The 24,969-nt window shown below is 52.2% G+C and overlaps 1 protein-coding gene across 3 annotated transcripts in view; it reads left to right on the top strand.

Annotated features, from left to right (window-relative positions):
* Positions 1 to 24,969, top strand: part of LOC311115592 (developmentally-regulated GTP-binding protein 2) — a 40,392-nt gene that overhangs the window by 975 nt on the left and 14,448 nt on the right. For all 3 annotated transcript variants that reach the window (XM_084190752.1, XM_084190751.1, XM_084190753.1), the window contains exons 2-6: positions 451 to 557; positions 1,566 to 1,726; positions 4,612 to 4,701; positions 16,544 to 16,604; positions 22,725 to 22,815. In XM_084190752.1, the coding sequence (XP_084046878.1) occupies positions 494 to 557; positions 1,566 to 1,726; positions 4,612 to 4,701; positions 16,544 to 16,604; positions 22,725 to 22,815 (467 nt within the window). In that variant the 5' untranslated portion in view covers positions 451 to 493. The remainder of the gene's footprint in view (positions 1 to 450; positions 558 to 1,565; positions 1,727 to 4,611; positions 4,702 to 16,543; positions 16,605 to 22,724; positions 22,816 to 24,969) is intronic.

Below are 24,969 nucleotides of genomic sequence, written 5' to 3'. Positions count from 1 at the left end.
TTATTATGAGCCGTCCTCCCCCCCAGCAGCCTCCACTTGTTTGTCTGATGTGTCTGTCTCTCTCCAGGCAGTAACCAGTCTGATGTGTCTGTCTCTCTCCAGGCAGTAACCAGTCTGATGTGTCTGTCTCTCTCCAGGCAGTAACCAGTCTGATGTCTGTCTCTCTCCAGGCAGTAACCAGTCTGATGTGTCTGTCTCTCTCCAGGCAGTAACCAGTCTGATGTGTCTGTCTCTCTCCAGGCAGTAACCAGTCTGATGTGTCTGTCTCTCTCCTGGCAGTAACCAGTCTGATGTGTCTGTCTCTCTCCAGGCAGTAACCAGTCTGATGTGTCTGTCTCTCTCCAGGCAGTAACCAGTCTGATGTGTCTGTCTCTCTCCTGGCAGTAACCAGTCTGATGTGTCTGTCTCTCTCCAGGCAGTAACCAGTCTGATGTGTCTGTCTCTCTCCAGGCAGTAACCAGTCTAGAAGTGTAACCTGCCCATTGCCATCAACATGGGTATCCTGGAGAAGATAGGAGAGATAGAGAGAGAGATCTCTCGAACACAGAAAAACAAAGGTAAGACGGAGAGGTCTGCCGAGAGTGGCCGGCTGATTAGCTAGCCAGTTACTCTGATGTCAGTCACGCCTCGCTAGTGGGGTCTGTCTACCCAGGACATTTCAATCAACCCATGTCACAATGAGAGTGGGAGCACGAAGTAGTGTGCTGACTGCCTGGGCTCTGAACACTAATTAGTGGGCTGACTGCCTGGGCTCTGAACACTAATTAGTGGGCTGACTGCCTGGGCTCTGAACACTAATTAGTGGGCTGACTGCCTGGGCTCTGAACACTAATTAGTGGGCTGACTGCCTGGGCTCTGAACACTAATTAGTGGGCTGACTGCCTGGGCTCTGAACACTAATTAGTGTGCTGACTGCCTGGGCTCTGAACCCTAATTAGTGTGCTGACTGCCTGGTCTCTGAACACTAATTAGTGTGCTGACTGCCTGGGCTCTGAACACTAATTAGTGGGCTGACTGCCTGGGCTCTGAACACTAATTAGTGGGCTGACTGCCTGGGCTCTGAACACTAATTAGTGGGCTGACTGCCTGGGCTCTGAACACTAATTAGTGGGCTGACTGCCTGGGCTCTGAACACTAATTAGTGGGCTGACTGCCTGGGCTCTGAACACTAATTAGTGGGCTGACTGCCTGGGCTCTGAACACTAATTAGTGGGCTGACTGCCTGGGCTCTGAACACTAATTAGTGGGCTGACTGCCTGGGCTCTGAACACTAATTAGTGGGCTGACTGCCTGGGCTCTGAACACTAATTAGTGGGCTGACTGCCTGGGCTCTGAACACTAATTAGTGGGCTGACTGCCTGGGCTCTGAACACTAATTAGTGGGCTGACTGCCTGGTCTCTGAACACTAATTAGTGGGCTGACTGCCTGGGCTCTGAACACTAATTAGTGGGCTGACTGCCTGGTACCTCAGTACCTGAGAAACTATAAGTTGTTGAACCAACCTAATCTTCCCACTATTTTCCCCTGTGTGTGTGTGTGTGTGTGTGTGTGTGTGTGTGTGCAGCCACTGAGTACCATCTGGGTCTGCTGAAGGCTAAGCTAGCTAAGTACCGCGCCCAGCTGCTGGAGCCCTCGAAGTCAGCAGGAGCCAAAGGAGAGGGCTTCGATGTCATGAAGTCTGGAGACGCACGTGTCGCACTGATAGGCTTCCCCTCCGTTGGAAAGGTGGGTCAGACAGGAAACAGACTGAGCACGCTCACAACATGTCCCCTCTTCTAGTCCTGTGTGTTAACTCATGTCTCTCTCCTCTAGTCCTGTGTGTTAACTCATGTCTCTCTCCTCTAGTCCTCTGTGTTAACTCATGTCTCTGTTCTGTCCTCTAGTCCTCTGTGTTAACTCATGTCTCTGTCCTCTAGTCCTGTGTGTTAACTCATGTCTCTCTCCTCTAGTCCTCTGTATTAACTAATGTCTCTGTCCTCTAGTCCTGTGTCTTAACTCATGTCTCTGTCCTCTAGTCCTGTGTGTTAACTCATGTCTCTCTCCTCTAGTCCTGTGTGTTAACTCATGTCTCTGTCTCCTCTAGTCCTCTGTGTTAACTCATGTCTCTCTCCTCTAGTCCTCTGTGTTAACTCATGTCTCTGTCCTCTAGTCCTGTGTGTTAACTCATGTCTCTGTCCTCTAGTCCTCTGTGTTAACTCATGTCTCTGTCCTCTAGTCCTGTGTGTTAACTCATGTCTCTCTCCTCTAGTCCTCTGTGTTAACTCATGTCTCTCTCCTCTAGTCCTGTGTGTTAACTCATGTCTCTGTCCTCTAGTCCTGTGTGTTAACTCATGTCTCTGTCCTCTAGTCCTCTGTGTTAACTCATGTCTCTGTCCTCTAGTCCTGTGTGTTAACTCATGTCTCTGTCCTCTAGTCCTGTGTGTTAACTCATGTCTCTGTCCTCTAGTCCTCTGTGTTAACTCATGTCTCTGTCCTTTAGTCTTGTGTGTTAACTCATGTCTCTATCCTGTCCTCTAGTCCTGTGTGTTAACTCATGTCTCTGTCCTCTAGTCCTGTGTGTTAACTCATGTCTCTCTCCTCTAGTCCTCTGTGTTAACTCATGTCTCTGTCCTGTCCTTTAGTCCTCTGTGTTAACTCATGTCTCTGTCCTTTAGTCTTGTGTGTTAACTCATGTCTCTATCCTGTCCTCTAGTCCTGTGTGTTAACTCATGTCTCTGTCCTCTAGTCCTCTGTGTTAACTCATGTCTCTGTCCTCTAGTCCTGTGTGTTAACTCATGTCTCTGTCCCCTCCTCTAGTCCTGTGTGTTAACTCATGTCTCTGTCCTCTAGTCCTGTGTGTTAACTCATGTCTCTGTCCTGTCCTCTAGTTCTGTGTGTTAACTCATGTCTCTGTCCCCTCCTCTAGTCCTCTGTGTTAACTCATGTCTCTGTCCTCTAGTCCTGTGTGTTAACTCATGTCTCTGTCCTCTAGTCCTGTGTGTTAACTCATGTCTCTGTCCTCTAGTCCTGTGTGTTAACTCATGTCTCTGTCCTCTAGTCCTGTGTGTTAACTCATGTCTCTGTCCTCTAGTTCTGTGTGTTAACTCATGTCTCTGTCCCCTCCTCTAGTCCTGTGTGTTAACTCATGTCTCTGTCCTCTAGTCCTGTGTGTTAACTCATGTCTCTGTCCTCTAGTCCTGTGTGTTAACTCATGTCTCTGTCCCCTCCTTTAGTCCTGTGTGTTAACTCATGTCTCTGTCCTCTCCTCTAGTTCTGTGTGTTAACTCATGTCTCTGTCCTCTAGTCCTGTGTGTTAACTCATGTCTCTGTCCTCTAGTCCTGTGTGTTAACTCATGTCTCTGTCCTCTAGTCCTCTGTGTTAACTCATGTCTCCTCCTCTAGTCCTCTGTGTTAACTCATGTCTCCTCCTCTAGTCCTGTGTGTTAACTCATGTCTCTGTCCTCTAGTCCTGTGTGTTAACTCATGTCTCTGTCCTCTAGTCCTGTGTGTTAACTCATGTCTCTGTCCTCTAGTCCTGTGTGTTAACTCATGTCTCTGTCCTGTCCTCTAGTCCTGTGTGTTAACTCATGTCTCTCTCCTCTAGTCCTGTGTGTTAACTCATGTCTCTGTCCTCTAGTCCTGTGTGTTAACTCATGTCTCTCTCCTCTAGTCCTGTGTGTTAACTCATGTCTCTGTCCCCTCCTCTAGTCCTGTGTGTTAACTCATGTCTCTGTCCTCTAGTCCTGTGTGTTAACTCATGTCTCTGTCCTCTAGTCCTGTGTGTTAACTCATGTCTCTGTCCCCTCCTTTAGTCCTGTTTGTTAACTCATGTCTCTGTCCTCTCCTCTAGTTCTGTGTGTTAACTCATGTCTCTGTCCTCTAGTCCTGTGTGTTAACTCATGTCTCTGTCCTCTAGTCCTGTGTGTTAACTCATGTCTCTGTCCTCTAGTCCTCTGTGTTAACTCATGTCTCTGTCCTCTAGTCCTCTGTGTTAACTCATGTCTCTGTCCTGTCCTCTAGTCCTGTGTGTTAACTCATGTCTCTGTCCTGTCCTCTAGTTCTGTGTGTTAACTCATGTCTCTCTCCTCTAGTCCTGTGTGTTAACTCATGTCTCTGTCCTCTAGTCCTGTGTGTTAACTCATGTCTCTCTCCTCTAGTCCTGTGTGTTAACTCATGTCTCTGTCCTGTAGTCCTGTGTGTTAACTCATGTCTCTGTCCTGTCCTCTAGTTCTGTGTGTTAACTCATGTCTCTGTCCTGTAGTCCTGTGTGTTAACTCATGTCTCTCTCCTCTAGTCCTGTGTGTTAACTCATGTCTCTGTCCTGTAGTCCTGTGTGTTAACTCATGTCTCTGTCCCCTCCTCTAGTCTTGTGTGTTAACTCATGTCTCTGTCCTCTAGTCCTGTGTGTTAACTCATGTCTCTGTCCTCTAGTCCTCTGTGTTAACTCATGTCTCTGTCATCTAGTCCTGTGTGTTAACTCATGTCTCTCTCCTCTAGTCCTGTGTGTTAACTCATGTCTCTCTCCTCTAGTCCTCTGTGTTAACTCATGTCTCTGTCCTCTAGTCCTCTGTGTTAACTCATGTCTCTGTCCTCTAGTCCTCTGTGTTAACTCATGTCTCTGTCTCCTCTAGTCCACCTTCCTCAGTCTGATGACAGCAACAGCCAGTGAAGCAGCTTCCTATGAGTTCACCACCCTCACCTGTATCCCTGGAGTTATAGAGGTACACCCCCCCCACCCTCACCTGTATCCCTGGAGTTATAGAGGTACACCCCCCCACCCTCACCTGTATCCCTGGAGTTATAGAGGTACACCCCCCCCACCCTCACCTGTATCCCTGGAGTTATAGAGGTACACCCCCCCACCCTCACCTGTATCCCTGGAGTTATAGAGGTACACCCCCCCCACCCTCACCTGTATCCCTGGAGTTATAGAGGTACACCCCCCCCACCCTCACCTGTATCCCTGGAGTTATAGAGGTACACCCCCCCACCCTCACCTGTATCCCTGGAGTTATAGAGGGACACCCCCCCCCCCCCCCCACCCTCACCTGTATCCCTGGAGTTATAGAGGTACACCCCCCCCCCCCCCCCACCCTCACCTGTATCCCTGGAGTTATAGAGGTACACCCCCCCACCCTCACCTGTATCCCTGGAGTTATAGAGGTACACCCCCCCCACCCTCACCTGTATCCCTGGAGTTATAGAGGTACACCCCCCCACCCTCAACTGTATCCCTGGAGTTATAGAGGTACACACACCCCCCCCACCTGTATCCCTGGAGTTATAGAGGTACATCCCCCCCCACCCTCACCTGTATCCTCTGGAGTTATAGAGGTACATCCCCCCCCACCCTCACCTGTATCCTCTGGAGTTATAGAGGTACACCCCCCCCCCCCCCCCCACCCTCACCTGTATCCCCTGGAGTTATAGAGGTACACCCCGCCCCCCCACCCTCACCTGTATCCCCTGGAGTTATAGAGGTACACCCCCCCCCCCCAACACCCTCACCTGTATCCCCTGGAGTTATAGAGGTACACCCCCCCCCCCCACCCTCACCTGTATCCCCTGGAGTTATAGAGGTACATCCCCCCCTCACCTGTATCCCTGGAGTTATAGAGGTACATCCCCCCCCCACCCACCCTCACCTGTATCCCCTGGAGTTATAGAGGTACATCCCCCCCCCACCCTCACCTGTATCCTCTGGAGTTATAGAGGTACACCCCCCCCCCCCCATCCTCACCTGTATCCCTGGAGTTATAGAGGTACACCCCCCCCCCAACACCCTCACCTGTATCCCTGGAGTTATAGAGGTACACCCCCCCCCCTCACCTGTATCCCCTGGAGTTATAGAGGTACACCCCCCCCCCCCTCACCTGTATCCCCTGGAGTTATAGAGGTACACCCCCCCCCCCTCACCTGTATCCCCTGGAGTTATAGAGGTACACCCCCCCCCCCCACCCTCACCTGTATCCCTGGAGTTATAGAGGTACACCCCCCCCCCAACACCCTCACCTGTATCCCTGGAGTTATAGAGGTACACCCCCCCCCTCACCTGTATCCCCTGGAGTTATAGAGGTACATCCCCCCCCCCACCCTCACCTGTATCCCCTGGAGTTATAGAGGTACACTCCCCCCCCCCACCCTCACCTGTATCCCTGGAGTTATAGAGGTACATCCCCCCCCCCACCCTCACCTGTATCCCTGGAGTTATAGAGGTACACCCCCCCCCCCCCCCTACCCTCACCTGTATCCCTGGAGTTATAGAGGTACATCCCCCCCCCCCCCCCTCACCTGTATCCCCTGGAGTTATAGAGGTACATCCCCCCCCCACCCCTCACCTGTATCCCCTGGAGTTATAGAGGTACACCCCCCCCCCCCAACCTGTATCCCTGGAGTTATAGAAGTACATCCCCCCCCCACCTTCACCTGTATCCCCTGGAGTTATAGAGGTACATCCCCCCCACCCTCACCTGTATCCCCTGGAGTTATAGAGGTACACCCCCCCCCCCCCCCACCTGTATCCCTGGAGTTATAGAGGTACATCCCCCCCCACCCTCACCTGTATCCTCTGGAGTTATAGAGGTACATCCCCCCCCCCACCCTCACCTGTATCCCCTGGAGTTATAGAGGTACACCCCCCCCCACCTTCACCTGTATCCCCTGGAGTTATAGAAGTACATCCCCCCCCCCCCACCCTCACCTGTATCCCTGGAGTTATAGAGGTACACCCCCCCCCCCCCACCCTCACCTGTATCCCTGGAGTTATAGAGGTACACCCCCCCCCCCCCCACCCTCACCTGTATCCCTGGAGTTATAGAGGTACACCCCCCCCACCCTCACCTGTATCCCTGGAGTTATAGAGGTACACCCCCCCACCCTCACCTGTATCCCTGGAGTTATAGAGGTACACCCCCCCCCCCCACCTGTATCCCTGGAGTTATAGAGGTACACCCCCCCCACCCTCACCTGTATCCTCTGGAGTTATAGAGGTACATCCCCCCCCACCCTCACCTGTATCCTCTGGAGTTATAGAGGTACACCCCCCCCCCCCCCCCACCCTCACCTGTATCCCCTGGAGTTATAGAGGTACACCCCGCCCCCCCACCCTCACCTGTATCCCCTGGAGTTATAGAGGTACACCTCCCCCCCCCAACACCCTCACCTGTATCCCCTGGAGTTATAGAGGTACACCCCCCCCCCCCACCCTCACCTGTATCCCCTGGAGTTATAGAGGTACATCCCCCCCTCACCTGTATCCCTGGAGTTATAGAGGTACATCTCCCCCCCACCCACCCTCACCTGTATCCCCTGGAGTTATAGAGGTACATCCCCCCCCCACCCTCACCTGTATCCTCTGGAGTTATAGAGGTACACCCCCCCCCCCCACCCTCACCTGTATCCCTGGAGTTATAGAGGTACACCCCCCCCCCAACACCCTCACCTGTATCCCTGGAGTTATAGAGGTACACCCCCCCCCCCTCACCTGTATCCCCTGGAGTTATAGAGGTACACCCCCCCCCCCCCACCCTCACCTGTATCCCTGGAGTTATAGAGGTACACCCCCCCCCCAACACCCTCACCTGTATCCCTGGAGTTATAGAGGTACACCCCCCCCCTCACCTGTATCCCCTGGAGTTATAGAGGTACATCCCCCCCCCCACCCTCACCTGTATCCCCTGGAGTTATAGAGGTACACTCCCCCCCCCCACCCTCACCTGTATCCCTGGAGTTATAGAGGTACATCCCCCCCCCACCCCTCACCTGTATCCTCTGGAGTTATAGAGGTACACCCCCCCCCCCCCCCTACCCTCACCTGTATCCCTGGAGTTATAGAGGTACATCCCCCCCCCACCCCTCACCTGTATCCTCTGGAGTTATAGAGGTACACCCCCCCCCCCCCCTACCCTCACCTGTATCCCTGGAGTTATAGAGGTACATCCCCCCCCCCCCCCCCCTCACCTGTATCCCCTGGAGTTATAGAGGTACATCCCCCCCCCACCCCTCACCTGTATCCCTGGAGTTATAGAGGTACACTCCCCCCCCCCACCCTCACCTGTATCCCTGGAGTTATAGAGGTACATCCCCCCCCCCACCCTCACCTGTATCCCTGGAGTTATAGAGGTACATCCCCCCCCCCACCCTCACCTGTATCCCCTGGAGTTATAGAGGTACACCCCCCCCCCCCAACCTGTATCCCTGGAGTTATAGAAGTACATCCCCCCCCCACCTTCACCTGTATCCCCTGGAGTTATAGAGGTACATCCCCCCCACCCTCACCTGTATCCCCTGGAGTTATAGAGGTACACCCCCCCCCCCCCCCCTCACCTGTATCCCTGGAGTTATAGAGGTACATCCCCCCCCACCCTCACCTGTATCCTCTGGAGTTATAGAGGTACATCCCCCCCCCCACCCTCACCTGTATCCCCTGGAGTTATAGAGGTACACCCCCCCCCACCTTCACCTGTATCCCCTGGAGTTATAGAAGTACATCCCCCCCCCCCACCCTCACCTGTATCCCTGGAGTTATAGAGGTACACCCCCCCCCCCCCCCCTCACCTGTATCCCTGGAGTTATAGAGGTACACCCACCCTCACCTGTATCCCCTGGAGTTATAGAGGTACACCCCCCCACCCTCACCTGTATCCCTGGAGTTATAGAAGTACATCCCCCCCCCCCACCTTCACCTGTATCCCCTGGAGTTATAGAGGTACATCCCCCCCCCCCCCCCCCCTCACCTGTTGTATCCCCTGGAGTTATAGAGGTACATCCCCCCCCACCCCTCACCTGTATCCCCTGGAGTTATAGAGGTACACCCCCCCCCACCCTCACCTGTATCCCCTGGAGTTATAGAGGTACACCCCCCCCCCCCCCTCACCTGTATCCCCTGGAGTTATAGAGGTACACCCCCCCCCCTCACCTGTATCCCTGGAGTTATAGAAGTACATCCCCCCCCCACCTTCACCTGTATCCCCTGGAGTTATAGAGGTACACCCCCCCCCCACCCTCACCTGTATCCCTGGAGTTATAGAGGTACACCCCCCCCCCCCCCTCACCTGTATCCCTGGAGTTATAGAGGTACATCCCCCCCCCACCCTCACCTGTATCCCCTGGAGTTATAGAGGTACATCCCCCCCCCACCCTCACCTGTATCCTCTGGAGTTATAGAGGTACACCCCCCCCCCCCACCCTCACCTGTATCCCTGGAGTTATAGAGGTACACCCCCCCCCACCTTCACCTGTATCCCCTGGAGTTATAGAGGTACACCCCCCCCCACCCTCACCTGTATCCCCTGGAGTTATAGAGGTACATCCCCCCCCACCCCTCACCTGTATCCTCTGGAGTTATAGAGGTACATCCCCCCCCACCCCTCACCTGTATCCCTGGAGTTATAGAGGTACACCCCCCCCACCCTCACCTGTATCCCCTGGAGTTATAGAGGTACACCCCCCCCCTCACCTGTATCCCTGGAGTTATAGAAGTACACCCCCCCCCCCCCTCACCTGTATCCCTGGAGTTATAGAGGTACATCCCCCCCCCCCCCTCACCTGTATCCCCTGGAGTTATAGAGGTACATCCCCCCCCCACCCTCACCTGTATCCCCTGGAGTTATAGAGGTACACCCCCCCCCCCCCCTCACCTGTATCCCTGGAGTTATAGAAGTACATCCCCCCCCCCACCTTCACCTGTATCCCCTGGAGTTATAGAGGTACATCCCCCCCACCCTCACCTGTATCCCCTGGAGTTATAGAGGTACATCCCCCCCCACCCCTCACCTGTATCCTCTGGAGTTATAGAGGTACATCCCCCCCCCCCACCCTCACCTGTATCCCCTGGAGTTATAGAGGTACACCCCCCCCCTCACCTGTATCCCTGGAGTTATAGAAGTACATCCCCCCCCCCACCTTCACCTGTATCCCCTGGAGTTATAGAGGTACATCCCCCCCCCCCACCCTCACCTGTATCCCTGGAGTTATAGAGGTACATCCCCCCCCCACCCTCACCTGTATCCCCTGGAGTTATAGAGGTACACCCCCCCCCCCCCAACCTGTATCCCTGGAGTTATAGAAGTACATCCCCCCCCCACCTTCACCTGTATCCCCTGGAGTTATAGAGGTACATCCCCCCCACCCTCACCTGTATCCCCTGGAGTTATAGAGGTACACCCCCCCCCCCCCCCCCCTCACCTGTATCCCTGGAGTTATAGAGGTACATCCCCCCCCACCCTCACCTGTATCCTCTGGAGTTATAGAGGTACATCCCCCCCCCCACCCTCACCTGTATCCCCTGGAGTTATAGAGGTACACCCCCCCCCACCTTCACCTGTATCCCCTGGAGTTATAGAAGTACATCCCCCCCCCCCACCCTCACCTGTATCCCTGGAGTTATAGAGGTACACCCCCCCCCCCCCCCTCACCTGTATCCCTGGAGTTATAGAGGTACACCCCCCCCCCACCCTTACCTGTATCCCCTGGAGTTATAGAGGTACACCCCCCCACCCTCACCTGTATCCCTGGAGTTATAGAAGTACATCCCCCCCCCACCTTCACCTGTATCCCCTGGAGTTATAGAGGTACACCCCCCCCCCACCCTCACCTGTATCCCTGGAGTTATAGAGGTACACCCCCCCCCCCCCTCACCTGTATCCCTGGAGTTATAGAGGTACATCCCCCCCCACCCTCACCTGTATCCCCTGGAGTTATAGAGGTACATCCCCCCCCCACCCTCACCTGTATCCTCTGGAGTTATAGAGGTACACCCCCCCCCCCCACCCTCACCTGTATCCCTGGAGTTATAGAGGTACACCCCCCCCCAACACCCTCACCTGTATCCCTGGAGTTATAGAGGTACACCCCCCCCACCTTCACCTGTATCCCCTGGAGTTATAGAGGTACACCCCCCCCCACCCTCACCTGTATCCCCTGGAGTTATAGAGGTACATCCCCCCCCACCCCTCACCTGTATCCTCTGGAGTTATAGAGGTACATCCCCCCCCACCCCTCACCTGTATCCCTGGAGTTATAGAGGTACACCCCCCCCACCCTCACCTGTATCCCCTGGAGTTATAGAGGTACACCCCCCCCCCTCACCTGTATCCCTGGAGTTATAGAAGTACACCCCCCCCCCAACCCTCACCTGTATCCCTGGAGTTATAGAGGTACATCCCCCCCCCCCCCCTCACCTGTATCCCCTGGAGTTATAGAGGTACATCCCCCCCCCCCACCCTCACCTGTATCCCCTGGAGTTATAGAGGTACATCCCCCCCCACCCCTCACCTGTATCCTCTGGAGTTATAGAGGTACATCCCCCCCCCCCACCCTCACCTGTATCCCCTGGAGTTATAGAGGTACACCCCCCCCCTCACCTGTATCCCTGGAGTTATAGAAGTACATCCCCCCCCCACCTTCACCTGTATCCCCTGGAGTTATAGAGGTACATCCCCCCCCACCCTCACCTGTATCCCCTGGAGTTATAGAGGTACATCCCCCCCCACCCTCACCTGTATCCCCTGGAGTTATAGAGGTACACCCCCCCCCCCCTCACCTGTATCCCTGGAGTTATAGAGGTACATCCCCCCCCCCTCACCTGTATCCCTGGAGTTATAGAAGTACACCCCCCCCCCCCCCCACCTTCACCTGTATCCCCTGGAGTTATAGAGGTACATCCCCCCCCACCCTCACCCTGTATCCCCTGGAGTTATAGAGGTACATCCCCCCCACCCTCACCTGTATCCCCTGGAGTTATAGAGGTACATCCCCAACACCCTCACCTGTATCCCCTGGAGTTATAGAGGTACATCCCCCCCCACCCTCACCTGTATCCCCTGGAGTTATAGAGGTACATCCCCCCCCACCCTCACCTGTATCCCTGGAGTTATAGAAGTACATCCCCCCCCCCACCCTCACCTGTATCCCCTGGAGTTATAGAGGTACATCCCCACCTGGAGGAATTTACAGGGGATTAAAACCAGCAACTTTTAGTTAGTGGCCCAACGCTAGGCTACCTGCCTTCCTACACACACACCTATATACACCAACACACCCTCACTCTCCGTACCACACCACCCCCTCACACCGTGCCACACCCCCACACACAGTGCCACACCCCCACACACCGTGCCACACCCCCACACACCGTACCACACCCCCACACACTATACCACACACCGTACCACACCACCACACACCACACCATACCACACCCTCACACTGTACCACACCCCCACACACCATACCACACCCCCACACCACACCATACCCCACACCATACCACACCACCCACACCATACCACACCCCCACACACCATACCACATCCCCACACACCCTCACACACTATACCACACCATACCACACCCCCACACACCATACCACACCACCCACACCCCCTCACACCGTACCACACCATACCACACCACCCACACCCCCACACACCATACCACACACCATACCACACCCCCACACACCCTCACACACCATACCACACCCCCACACCACACCCCCTCACACCTTACCACACCCCCACACCCCCTCACACCATACCACACCCCCACACCACCCACACCCCCTCACACCATACCACACCGCCACACACCATACCACACCCACACACACTGTACCACACCCCCACACACCGTACCACACCATACCACACCCCCACACACCATACAACACCCCCTCACACCGTACCACACCCCCACACACCGTACCACACCCCCTCACACCGTACTACACCCCCACACACCGTACCATGCCGTACCACACCCCCTCACACCGTACCACACACCATACCACACCACCCACACCCTCACACTGTACCACACCCCCCACACACCATACCACACCCCCACACACCGTACCACACCCCCACACACCATACCACACACCGTACCACACCCCCACACACCATACCACACCCTCACACACCATACCACACCCCCAACCACACCCCCACACCACACCATACCCCACACCATACCACACCACCCACACCGTACCACACCCCCACACCGTACCACACCACACCGTACCACACCCCCTACACCGTACCACCCAATACCACACCCCCACACACCATACCACACACCATACCACACCCCCTCACACCGTACCCCACCCCCACACACCGTACCACACCATACCACACCCCCTCACACCGTACCATACCACACCCCCACACACCATACCACACCCCCTCACACCTTACCACACCCCCACACACCATACCACACCCCCTCACACCGTACCACACCCCCTCACACCCCCACACACCATACCACACCCCCTCACACCATACCACACCCCCTCACACCGTACCACACCCCCACACACCATACCACACCACCCACACACCCTCACACTGTACCACCCCCCCACACACCATACCACACCCCCACACACCATACCACACACCGTACCACACCCCCACACACCATACCACACCCTCACACACCATACCACACACCATACCACACCCCACACACCATACCACACCACCCACACCCCCTCACACTGTACCACACCCCCACACCATACCACACCATACCACACCCCCCCACACCATACCACACCCCCACACACCATACCAGACACCATACCACACACCATACCACACCCCCACACACCATACCACACCCCCTCACACCGTACCACACCCCCACACACCGTACCATACCGTACCACACCCCCTCACACCGTACCACACCCCCACACACCATACCACACCACCCACATCCTCACACTGTACCACACCCCCCACACACCATACCACACCCCCACACACCATCCCACACCTCCACACACCATACCACACACCGTACCACACCCCCACACACCATACCACACCCTCACACACCATACCACACCCCCACACCACACCCCCACACCACACCATACCACATACCACACCACCCACACCGTACCACACCCCCACACGTACCATACCACACCATACCACACTCCCTACACCGTACCACACCATACCACACCCCCACACAACATACCTCACACCATACCACACCCCCTCACACCGTACCCCACCCCCACACACCGTACCACACCGTACCACACCATACCACACCCCCACACACCATACCACACCCCCTCACACCTTACCACACCCCCACACACCGTACCACACCATACCACACCCCCTCACACCGTACCACACCCCCACACACCATACCACACCACCCACACACCCTCACACTGTACCACCCCCCCCACACACCATACCACACCCCCACACACCATACCACACACCGTACCACACCCCCACACACCATACCACACCCTCACACACCATACCACACCCCCACACCACACCCCCACACACCATACCACACCCCCACACACCATACCACACACCATACCACACCCCCACACACCATACCACACCACCCACACCCCCTCACACTGTACCACACCCCCACACCATACCACACCATACCACACCCCCTCACACCGTACCACACCCCCACACACCATACCGGACACCATACCACACACCATACCACACCCCCACACACTCTACCACACCATACCACACCCCCTCACACCGTACCACACTCCCACACACAATGTACCATACCGTACCACACTTCCTCACACCGTACCACACCCCCACACACCATACCACACCACCCACATCCTCACACTGTACCACACCCCCACACTCAATGTACCATACCATACCACACCTCCTCACACCGTACCACACCCCCACACACCATACCACACCACCCACATCCTCACACTGTACCACACCCCCCACACACCATACCACACCCCCACACACCATACCACACCCCCACACACCATACCACACACCGTACCACACCCCCACACACCATACCACACCCTCACACACCATACCACACCCCCACACCACACCCCCACACCATACCACACACCATACCACACCACCCACACCGTACCACACCCCCACACCGTACCATACCACACCATACCACACCCCCTACACCGTACCACACCATACCACACCCCCTCACACCGTACCCCACCCCCACACACCGTACCACACCCCCACACACCTTACCACACCCCCACACACCGTACCACACCATACCACACCCCCTCACACCGTACCACACCCCCTCACACCCCCACACACCATACTACACCACCCACACACCCTCACACTGTACCACCCCCCCACACACCATACCACACCCCCACACACCATACCACACACCGTACCACACCCCCACACACCATACCACACCCTCACACACCATACCACACCCCCACACCACACCCCCACACCACACACCATACCACACCCCCACACACCATACCACACATCATACCACACCCCCACACCGAACCACACCATACCACACCCCCACACACCGTACCACACCATACCACACCCCCACACACCATACCACACACCATACTACACCCCCACACACGGTACCACACCATACCACACCCCCTCACACCGTACCATACCACACCACACCCCCTCACACCGTACCATACCACACCCCCACACACCGTACCACACCCCCTCACACCGTACTACACCCCCACACACCGTACCATACCACACCCTCACACACCATACCACACCCCCACACACCATATCACACCCCCACACACCATACCACACCACCCACACCGTACCATACCACACCATACCACACCCCCTACACCGTACCACACCATACCACACCCCCACACACCATACACACCCCCACACACCGTACCACACCATACCATACGCCCTCACACCGTACCACACCATACCACACCCCCACACACCATACAACACCCCCTCACACCGTACCACACCCCCACACACCGTACCACACCATACCACACCCCCTCACACCGTACCACACTGTACCACACCCCCTCACACCGTACCACACCCCCACACACCATACCACACCACCCACACACCTTCACACTGTACCACACCCCCTCACACCGTACCACACCCCCACACACCATACCACACACCATACCACACACCGTACCACACCCCAACACACCATACCACACCCCCACACACCCTCACACACCATACCACACACCATACCACGCCCCCACACACCATACCACACACCATACCACACCCCCTCACACCGTACCACACCATACCACACCCCCTCGCACCGTACCACACCATACCCCCACACACACACACACACACACACCGTACCACACATATACACGCACCTATACACACACACACACACACACACAGTACCACACATATACACGCACCTATACACACACACACACACACACACACACACACACCGTACCACACATATACACGCACCTATACACACACACACACACACACACACACACACACCGTACCACACATATACACGCACCTATTCACACACACACACACACACACACCGTACCACACATATACACGCACCCATACACACACACACACCGTACCACACATATACACGCACCTATACACACACACACACACACACACACACACACAGACAGACAGACAGACAGACAGACAGCCAGTGCTATGAGTGGTGTATAATAATCCATCCTGTTGTCCTCTCCAGTATAATGGTGCCAACATCCAGCTGCTGGATCTGCCGGGAATCATAGAAGGGGCTTCCCAAGGTACAGTAACTGGTTACCACGATGGCTATCTACTGTAGAGGGGGTTGGAATCATAGAAGGGGCTTCCCAAGGTACAGTAACTGGTTACCACGATGGCTATCTACTGTAGAGGGGGTTGGAATCATAGAAGGGGCTTCCCAAGGTACAGTAACTGGTTACCACGATGGCTATCTACTGTAGAGGGGGTTGGAATCATAGAAGGGGCTTCCCAAGGTACAGTAACTGGTTACCACGATGGCTATCTACTGTAGAGGGGGTTGGAATCATAGAAGGGGCTTCCCAAGGTACAGTAACTGGTTACCACGATGGCTATCTACTGTAGAGGGGGTTGGAATCATAGAAGGGGCTTCCCAAGGTACAGTAACTGGTTACCACGATGGCTATCTACTGTAGAGGGGGTTGGAATCATAGAAGGGGCTTCCCAAGGTACAGTAACTGGTTACCACGATGGCTATCTACTGTAGAGGGGGTTGGAATCATAGAAGGGGCTTCCCAAGGTACAGTAACTGGTTACCACGATGGCTATCTACTGTAGAGGGGGTTGGAATCATAGAAGGGGCTTCCCAAGGTACAGTAACTGGTTACCACGATGGCTATCTACTGTAGAGGGGGTTGGAATCATAGAAGGGGCTTCCCAAGGTACAGTAACTGGTTACCACGATGGCTATCTACTGTAGAGGGGGTTGGAATCATAGAAGGGGCTTCCCAAGGTACAGTAACTGGTTACCACGATGGCTATCTACTGTAGAGGGGGTTGGAATCATAGAAGGGGCTTCCCAAGGTACAGTAACTGGTTACCACGATGGTTATCTACTGTAGAGGGGGTTGGAATCATAGAAGGGGCTTCCCAAGGTACAGTAACTGGTTACCACGATGGCTATCTACTGTAGAGGGGGTTGGAATCATAGAAGGGGCTTCCCAAGGTACAGTAACTGGTTACCACGATGGCTATCTACTGTAGAGGGGGTTGGAATCATAGAAGGGGCTTCCCAAGGTACAGTAACTGGTTACCACGATGGCTATCTACTGTAGAGGGGGTTGGAATCATAGAAGGGGCTTCCCAAGGTACAGTAACTGGTTACCACGATGGCTATCTACTGTAGAGGGGGTTGGAATCATAGAAGGGGCTTCCCAAGGTACAGTAACTGGTTACCACGATGGCTATCTACTGTAGAGGGGGTTGGAATCATAGAAGGGGCTTCCCTAGGTACAGTAACTGGTTACCACGATGGCTATCTACTGTAGAGAGGGTTGGAATCATAGAAGGGGCTTCCCAAGGTACAGTAACTGGTTACCACGATGGCTATCTACTGTAGAGGGGGTTGGAATCATAGAAGGGGCTTCCCGAGGTACAGTAACTGGTTACCACGATGGCTATCTACTGTAGAGGGGGTTGGAATCATAGAAGGGGCTTCCCGAGGTACAGTAACTGGTTACCACGATGGCTATCTACTGTAGAGGGGGTTGGAATCATAGAAGGGGCTTCCCGAGGTACAGTAACTGGTTACCACGATGGCTATCTACTGTAGAGGGGGTTGGAATCATAGAAGGGGCTTCCCGAGGTACAGTAACTGGTTACCACGATGGCTATCTACTGTAGAGGGGGTTGGAATCATAGAAGGGGCTTCCCGAGGTACAGTAACTGGTTACCACGATGGCTATCTACTGTAGAGGGGGTTGGAATCATAGAAGGGGCTTCCCAAGGGACAGTAACTGGTTACCACGATGGCTATCTACTGTAGAGGGGGTTGGAATCATAGAAGGGGCTTCCCAAGGTACAGTAACTGGTTACCACGATGGTTATCTACTGTAGAGGGGGTTGGAATCATAGAAGGGGCTTCCCAAGGTACAGTAACTGGTTACCACGATGGTTATCTACTGTAGAGGGGGTTGGAATCATAGAAGGGGCTTCCCAAGGTACAGTAACTGGTTACCACGATGGCTATCTACTGTAGAGGGGGTTGGAATCATAGAAGGGGCTTCCCAAGGTACAGTAACTGGTTACCACGATGGCTATCTACTGTAGAGGGGGTTGGAATCATAGAAGGGGCTTCCCAAGGTACAGTAACTGGTTACCACGATGGCTATCTACTGTAGAGGGGGTTGGAATCATAGAAGGGGCTTCCCAAGGTACAGTAACTGGTTACCACGATGGTTATCTACTGTAGAGGGGGTTGGAATCATAGAAGGGGCTTCCCAAGGTACAGTAACTGGTTACCACGATGGTTATCTACTGTAGAGGGGGTTGGAATCATAGAAGGGGCTTCCCAAGGTACAGTAACTGGTTACCACGATGGCTATCTACTGTAGAGGGGGTTGGAATCATAGAAGGGGCTTCCCAAGGTACAGTAACTGGTTACCACGATGGCTATCTACTGTAGAGGGGGTTGGAATCATAGAAGGGGCTTCCCAAGGTACAGTAACTGGTTACCACGATGGTTATCTACTGTAGAGGGGGTTGGAATCATAGAAGGGGCTTCCCAAGGTACAGTAACTGGTTACCATGATGGCTATCTACTGTAGAGGGGGTTGGAATCATAGAAGGGGCTTCCCAAGGTACAGTAACTGGTTACCACGATGGTTATCTACTGTAGAGGGGGTTGCTGCCGCGATTAGGAGCCAAAACGGTGTTGAAACGTTACAGATACAAATGCCACGAGTAGAGCCTTATTATACATGTCGGAGAGGCTTGTGTGTCCTACATAACGGATTTCTGTCTATCTTGAACGTTCCCAAACATTGCGTCCTGCTGAACGCGCCCCTGGTGGAACTCCTGAGAGACTTTTGTTATCTCTCAATAATGTGGGTGGGATTAATATAGAGCACTGTGTTATCTCTGAGCTATTAATATAGAGCACTGTGTTATCTCTGAGCTATTAATATAGAGCACTGTGTTATCTCTGAGCTATTAATATAGAGCACTGTGTTATCTCTGAGCTATTAATATAGATCACTGTGTTATCTCTGAGCTATTAATATAGAGCACTGTGTTATCTCTGAGCTATTAATATAGAGCACTGTGTTATCTCTGTGCTATTAATATAGAGCACTGTGTTATCTCTGTGCTATTAATATAGAGCATTGTGTTATCTCTGTGCTATTAATATAGAGCATTGTGTTATCTCTGAGCTATTAATATAGAGCACTGTGTTATCTCTGAGCTATTAATATAGAGCATTGTGTTATCTCTGTGCTATTAATATAGAGCACTGTGTTATCTCTGAGCTATTAATATAGAGCACTGTGTTATCTCTGTGCTATTAATATAGAGCACTGTGTTATCTCTGAGCTATTAATATAGAGCACTGTGTTATCTCTGAGCTATTAATATAGAGCACTGTGTTATCTCTGAGCTATTAATATAGAGCACTGTGTTATCTCTGAGCTATTAATATAGAGCATTGTGTTATCTCTGTGCTATTAATATAGAGCATTGTGTTATCTCTGTGCTATTAATATGGAGCACTGTGTTATCTCTGAGCTATTAATATAGAGCACTGTGTTATCTCTGAGCTATTAATATAGAGCACTGTGTTATCTCTGAGCTATTAATATAGAGCACTGTGTTATCTCTGAGCTATTAATATAGAGCACTGTGTTATCTCTGAGCTATTAATATAGAGCACTGTGTTATCTCTGTGCTATTAATATAGAGCATTGTGTTATCTCTGTGCTATTAATATAGAGCATTGTGTTATCTCTGAGCTATTAATATAGAGCATTGTGTTATCTCTGAGCTATTAATATAGAGCATTGTGTTATCTCTGAGCTATTAATATAGAGCACTGTGTTATCTCTGAGCTATTAATATAGAGCACTGTGTTATCTCTGAGCTATTAATATAGAGCACTGTGTTATCTCTGTGCTATTAATATAGAGCATTGTGTTATCTCTGTGCTATTAATATAGAGCATTGTGTTATCTCTGAGCTATTAATATAGAGCACTGTGTTATCTCTGAGCTATTAATATAGAGCATTGTGTTATCTCTGAGCTATTAATATAGAGCATTGTGTTATCTCTGAGCTATTAATATAGAGCATTGTGTTATCTCTGAGCTATTAATATAGAGCACTGTGTTATCTCTGAGCTATTAATATCGAGCACTGTGTTATCTCTGAGCTATTAATATAGAGCATTGTGTTATCTCTGAGCTATTAATATAGGTAGGGGTAAAAGTGACTAGCCAATCAGGATAGATAATAAACAGAGTAGCAGCAGTGTTGGTAGTTGAGGTAATATGTACATGTAGGAAGGGGTAAAAGTGACTAGCCAATCAGGATAGATAATAAACAGAGTAGCAGCAGTGTTGGTAGTTGAGGTAATATGTACATGTAGGTAGGGGTAAAAGTGACTAGTCAATCAGGATAGATAATAAACAGAGTAGCAGCAGTGTTGGTAGTTGAGGTAATATGGACATGTAGGTAGGGGTAAAAGTGACTAGTCAATCAGGATAGATAATAAACAGAGTAGCAGCAGTGTTGGTAGTTGAGGTAATATGTACATGTAGGTAGGGGTAAAAGTGACTAGTCAATCAGGATAGATAATAAACAGAGTAGCAGCAGTGTTGGTAGTTGAGGTAATATGTACATGTAGGTAGGGGTAAAAGAGACTAGCCAATCAGGATAGGTAATAAACAGAGTAGCAGCAGTGCATGTGAAGAGGGTGAAAGTGTGTCTGTGTGAATGTGTGTGTGGCGTCAGTGTGTGTGTGTGTGTGTGTGTGTGTGTGGCGTCAGTGTGTGTGTGTGTGTGCGTGAGCGTATGTAGTATTTGCGTGTTGGAGTGTCAGTGTAGTATGTGTGAGTGTGTGTATAGAGTACAGTGCAAGAGAGGGTGCAAAAAAAACGGGTGTCAAAGCAAATAGTCCGGGTAGCCATTTTATTATTTGTTCAGCAGTCTTATGGCTTGGGGGTAGAAGCTGCTCAGAAGCCTTTTGGTCCCAGACTTGGCGCTCCGGTAGCAGAGAGAACAGTCAATGACTTGGGTGGCTGGAGTCTTTTTTATTTTTATTTTTTACCTTTATTTAACTAGGCAAGTCAGTTAAGAACAAATTATTATTTACAATGACGGCCTACACCGGCCAAACCGGGACGACGCTGGGCCGATTGTGCGCCGCCCTATGGGACTCCCAATCACGGCCGGTTGTGATACAGCCTGGAATCGAACCAGGGGGTCTGTAGTGACGCCTCAAGCACTGAGATGCAGTGCCTTAGACCGCTGCGCCACTCGGGAGCCCAATTTGACAATTTTTAGGGCCTTTCTCTGACACCGCCTGGTATAGAGGTCCTGGATCGCAGGGAACTCTGCCCCAGTGATGTACTGGGCTGTACGGACTACCCTCTGTAGCGCCATGCGGTCGAATGCCAAGCAGTTGCCATACCAGGCGGTGATGCAGCCAGTCAAGATGCTCTCAATGGTGCAGCTGTAGAAGGTTTTGATGGTCTGAGGGCCCATGACAAACCTTTTCAGCCTCCTGAGGGGGAAGAGGCATTGCCGTGTCCTCTTCATCACTGTGTTGGTGTGTTTGGACCATGATAGGTCCTTAGTGATGTGGACACAGAGGAACCTGAAGCTCTTGACCGGCTCCACTACAGCCCCGTCACTGTGTTCATCTCTGAGGAATGTGGGTTAATTATTAATATAGAACACTTATCTCTGAGTAATGTAGGTTAATTATTAATATAGAGCACGGTTGTTATCGCTGAGGAATGTGGGTTAATTATTCATATAGAACACTGTGGTTATCTCTGAGGAATGTGGGTTAATTATTAATATAATAATATGCCATTTAGCAGACGCTTTTATCCAAAGCGACTTACAGTCATGTGTGCATACATTTTTACGTATGGGTGGTCCCAGGGATCGAACCCACTACCCTGGCGTTACAAGCGCCATGCTCTACCAATTGAGCTACAGAGGACACTAGTTATCTCTGAGTAATGTGGGTTAATTATTAATTTAGAAAACTGTTATCTCTGAATAATGTGGGTGGGATTAATATAGAGTACTGTGGAACTCACCTCTTCCACCACCAATAAGATGCCTTTTGTGATTGGATGATGATTTGAACTCTTTGTTGTGATTGGGTGACCTCTGACCTGTGTGTGTGTGTTCCGTAGGTAAGGGTCGAGGTCGGCAGGTCATCGCTGTTGCCAGGACAGCAGACGTGGTCATCATGATGCTGGACGCCACCAAGGGAGACGTACAGAGGTCTGTGTGTGCGGTTCTTAGTACTGGCAGCTAGTTACTGACTGACTGCTAACCGTCTAGCATGTGTTCTTAGTACTGGCAGCTAGTTACTGACTGACTGCTAACCGTCTAGCATGTGTTCTTAGTACTGGCAGCTAGTTACTGACTGACTGCTAACCGTCTAGCGTGTGTTCTTAGTACTGGCAGCTAGTTACTGACTGACTGCTAACCGTCTAGCATGTGTTCTTAGTACTGGCAGCTAGTTACTGACTGACTGCTAACCGTCTAGCATGTGTTCTTAGTACTGGCAGCTAGTTACTGACTGACTGCTAACCGTCTAGCGTGTGTTCTTAGTACTGGCAGCTAGTTACTGACTGACTGCTAACCGTCTAGCATGTGTTCTTAGTACTGGCAGCTAGTTACTGACTGACTGCTAACCGTCTAGCGTGTGTTCTTAGTACTGGCAGCTAGTTACTGACTGACTGCTAACCGTCTAGCATGTGTTCTTAGTACTGGCAGCTAGTTACTGACTGACTGCTAACCGTCTAGCTTGTGTTCTTAGTACTGGCAGCTAGTTACTGACTGACTGCTAACCGTCTAGCATGTGTTCTTAGTACTGGCAGCTAGTTACTGACTGACTGCTAACCGTCTAGCGTGTGTTCTTAGTACTGGCAGCTAGTTACTGACTGACTGCTAACCGTCTAGCGTGTGTTTCTGTGCTGTTCTTAGTACTGGCAGCTAGTTACTTACTGACTGCTAACCGTCTAGCATGTGTTCTTAGTACTGGCAGCTAGTTACTGACTGACTGCTAACCGTCTAGCATGTGTTCTTAGTACTGGCAGCTAGTTACTGACTGACTGCTAACCGTCTAGCATGTGTTCTTAGTACTGGCAGCTAGTTACTGACTGACTGCTAACCGTCTAGCATGTGTTCTTAGTACTGGCAGCTAGTTACTGACTGACTGCTAACCGTCTAGCGTGTGTTCTTAGTACTGGCAGCTAGTTACTGACTGACTGCTAACCGTCTAGCATGTGTTCTTAGTACTGGCAGCTAGTTACTGACTGACTGCTAACCGTCTAGCGTGTGTTCTTAGTACTGGCAGCTAGTTACTGACTGACTGCTAACCGTCTAGCGTGTGTTCTTAGTACTGGCAGCTAGTTACTGACTGACTGCTAACCGTCTAGCATGTGTTCTTAGTACTGGCAGCTAGTTACTGACTGACTGCTAACCGTCTAGCATGTGTTCTTAGTACTGGCAGCTAGTTACTGACTGACTGCTAACCGTCTAGCGTGTGTTTCTGTGCTGTTCTTAGTACTGGCAGCTAGTTACTGACTGACTGCTAACCGTCTAGCGTGTGTTTCTGTGCTGTTCTTAGTACTGGCAGCTAGTTACTGACTGACTGCTAACCGTCTAGCATGTGTTTCTGTGCTGTTCTTAGTACTGGCAGCTAGTTACTGACTGACTGCTAACCGTCTAGCATGTGTTCTTAGTACTGGCAGCTAGTTACTGACTGACTGCTAACCGTCTAGCGTGTGTTTCTGTGCTGTTCTTAGTACTGGCAGCTAGTTACTGACTGACTGCTAACCGTCTAGCATGTGTTCTTAGTACTGGCAGCTAGTTACTGACTGACTGCTAACCGTCTAGCGTGTGTTCTTAGTACTGGCAGCTAGTTACTGACTGACTGCTAACCGTCTAGCGTGTGTTTCTGTGCTGTTCTTAGTACTGGCAGCTAGTTACTGACTGACTGCTAACCGTCTAGCATGTGTTCTTAGTACTGGCAGCTAGTTACTGACTGACTGCTAACCGTCTAGCGTGTGTTCTTAGTACTGGCAGCTAGTTACTGACTGACTGCTAACCGTCTAGCGTGTGTTTCTGTGCTGTTCTTAGTACTGGCAGCTAGTTACTGACTGACTGCTAACCGTCTAGCATGTGTTCTTAGTACTGGCAGCTAGTTACTGACTGACTGCTAACCGTCTAGCATGTGTTCTTAGTACTGGCAGCTAGTTACTGACTGACTGCTAACCGTCTAGCATGTGTTCTTAGTACTGGCAGCTAGTTACTGACTGACTGCTAACCGTCTAGCGTGTGTTCTTAGTACTGGCAGCTAGTTACTGACTGACTGCTAACCGTCTAGCGTGTGTTTCTGTGCTGTTCTTAGTACTGGCAGCTAGTTAC

The sequence above is a fragment of the Coregonus lavaretus genome (assembly GCF_964263955.1).
Source record: "Coregonus lavaretus genome assembly, contig: HAP1_SCAFFOLD_145, whole genome shotgun sequence".
Classification (NCBI taxonomy): domain Eukaryota; kingdom Metazoa; phylum Chordata; class Actinopteri; order Salmoniformes; family Salmonidae; genus Coregonus; species Coregonus lavaretus.
Note: the sequence above shows the minus strand (reverse complement) of the source record. Positions and strands in the feature narration are given on the sequence as shown.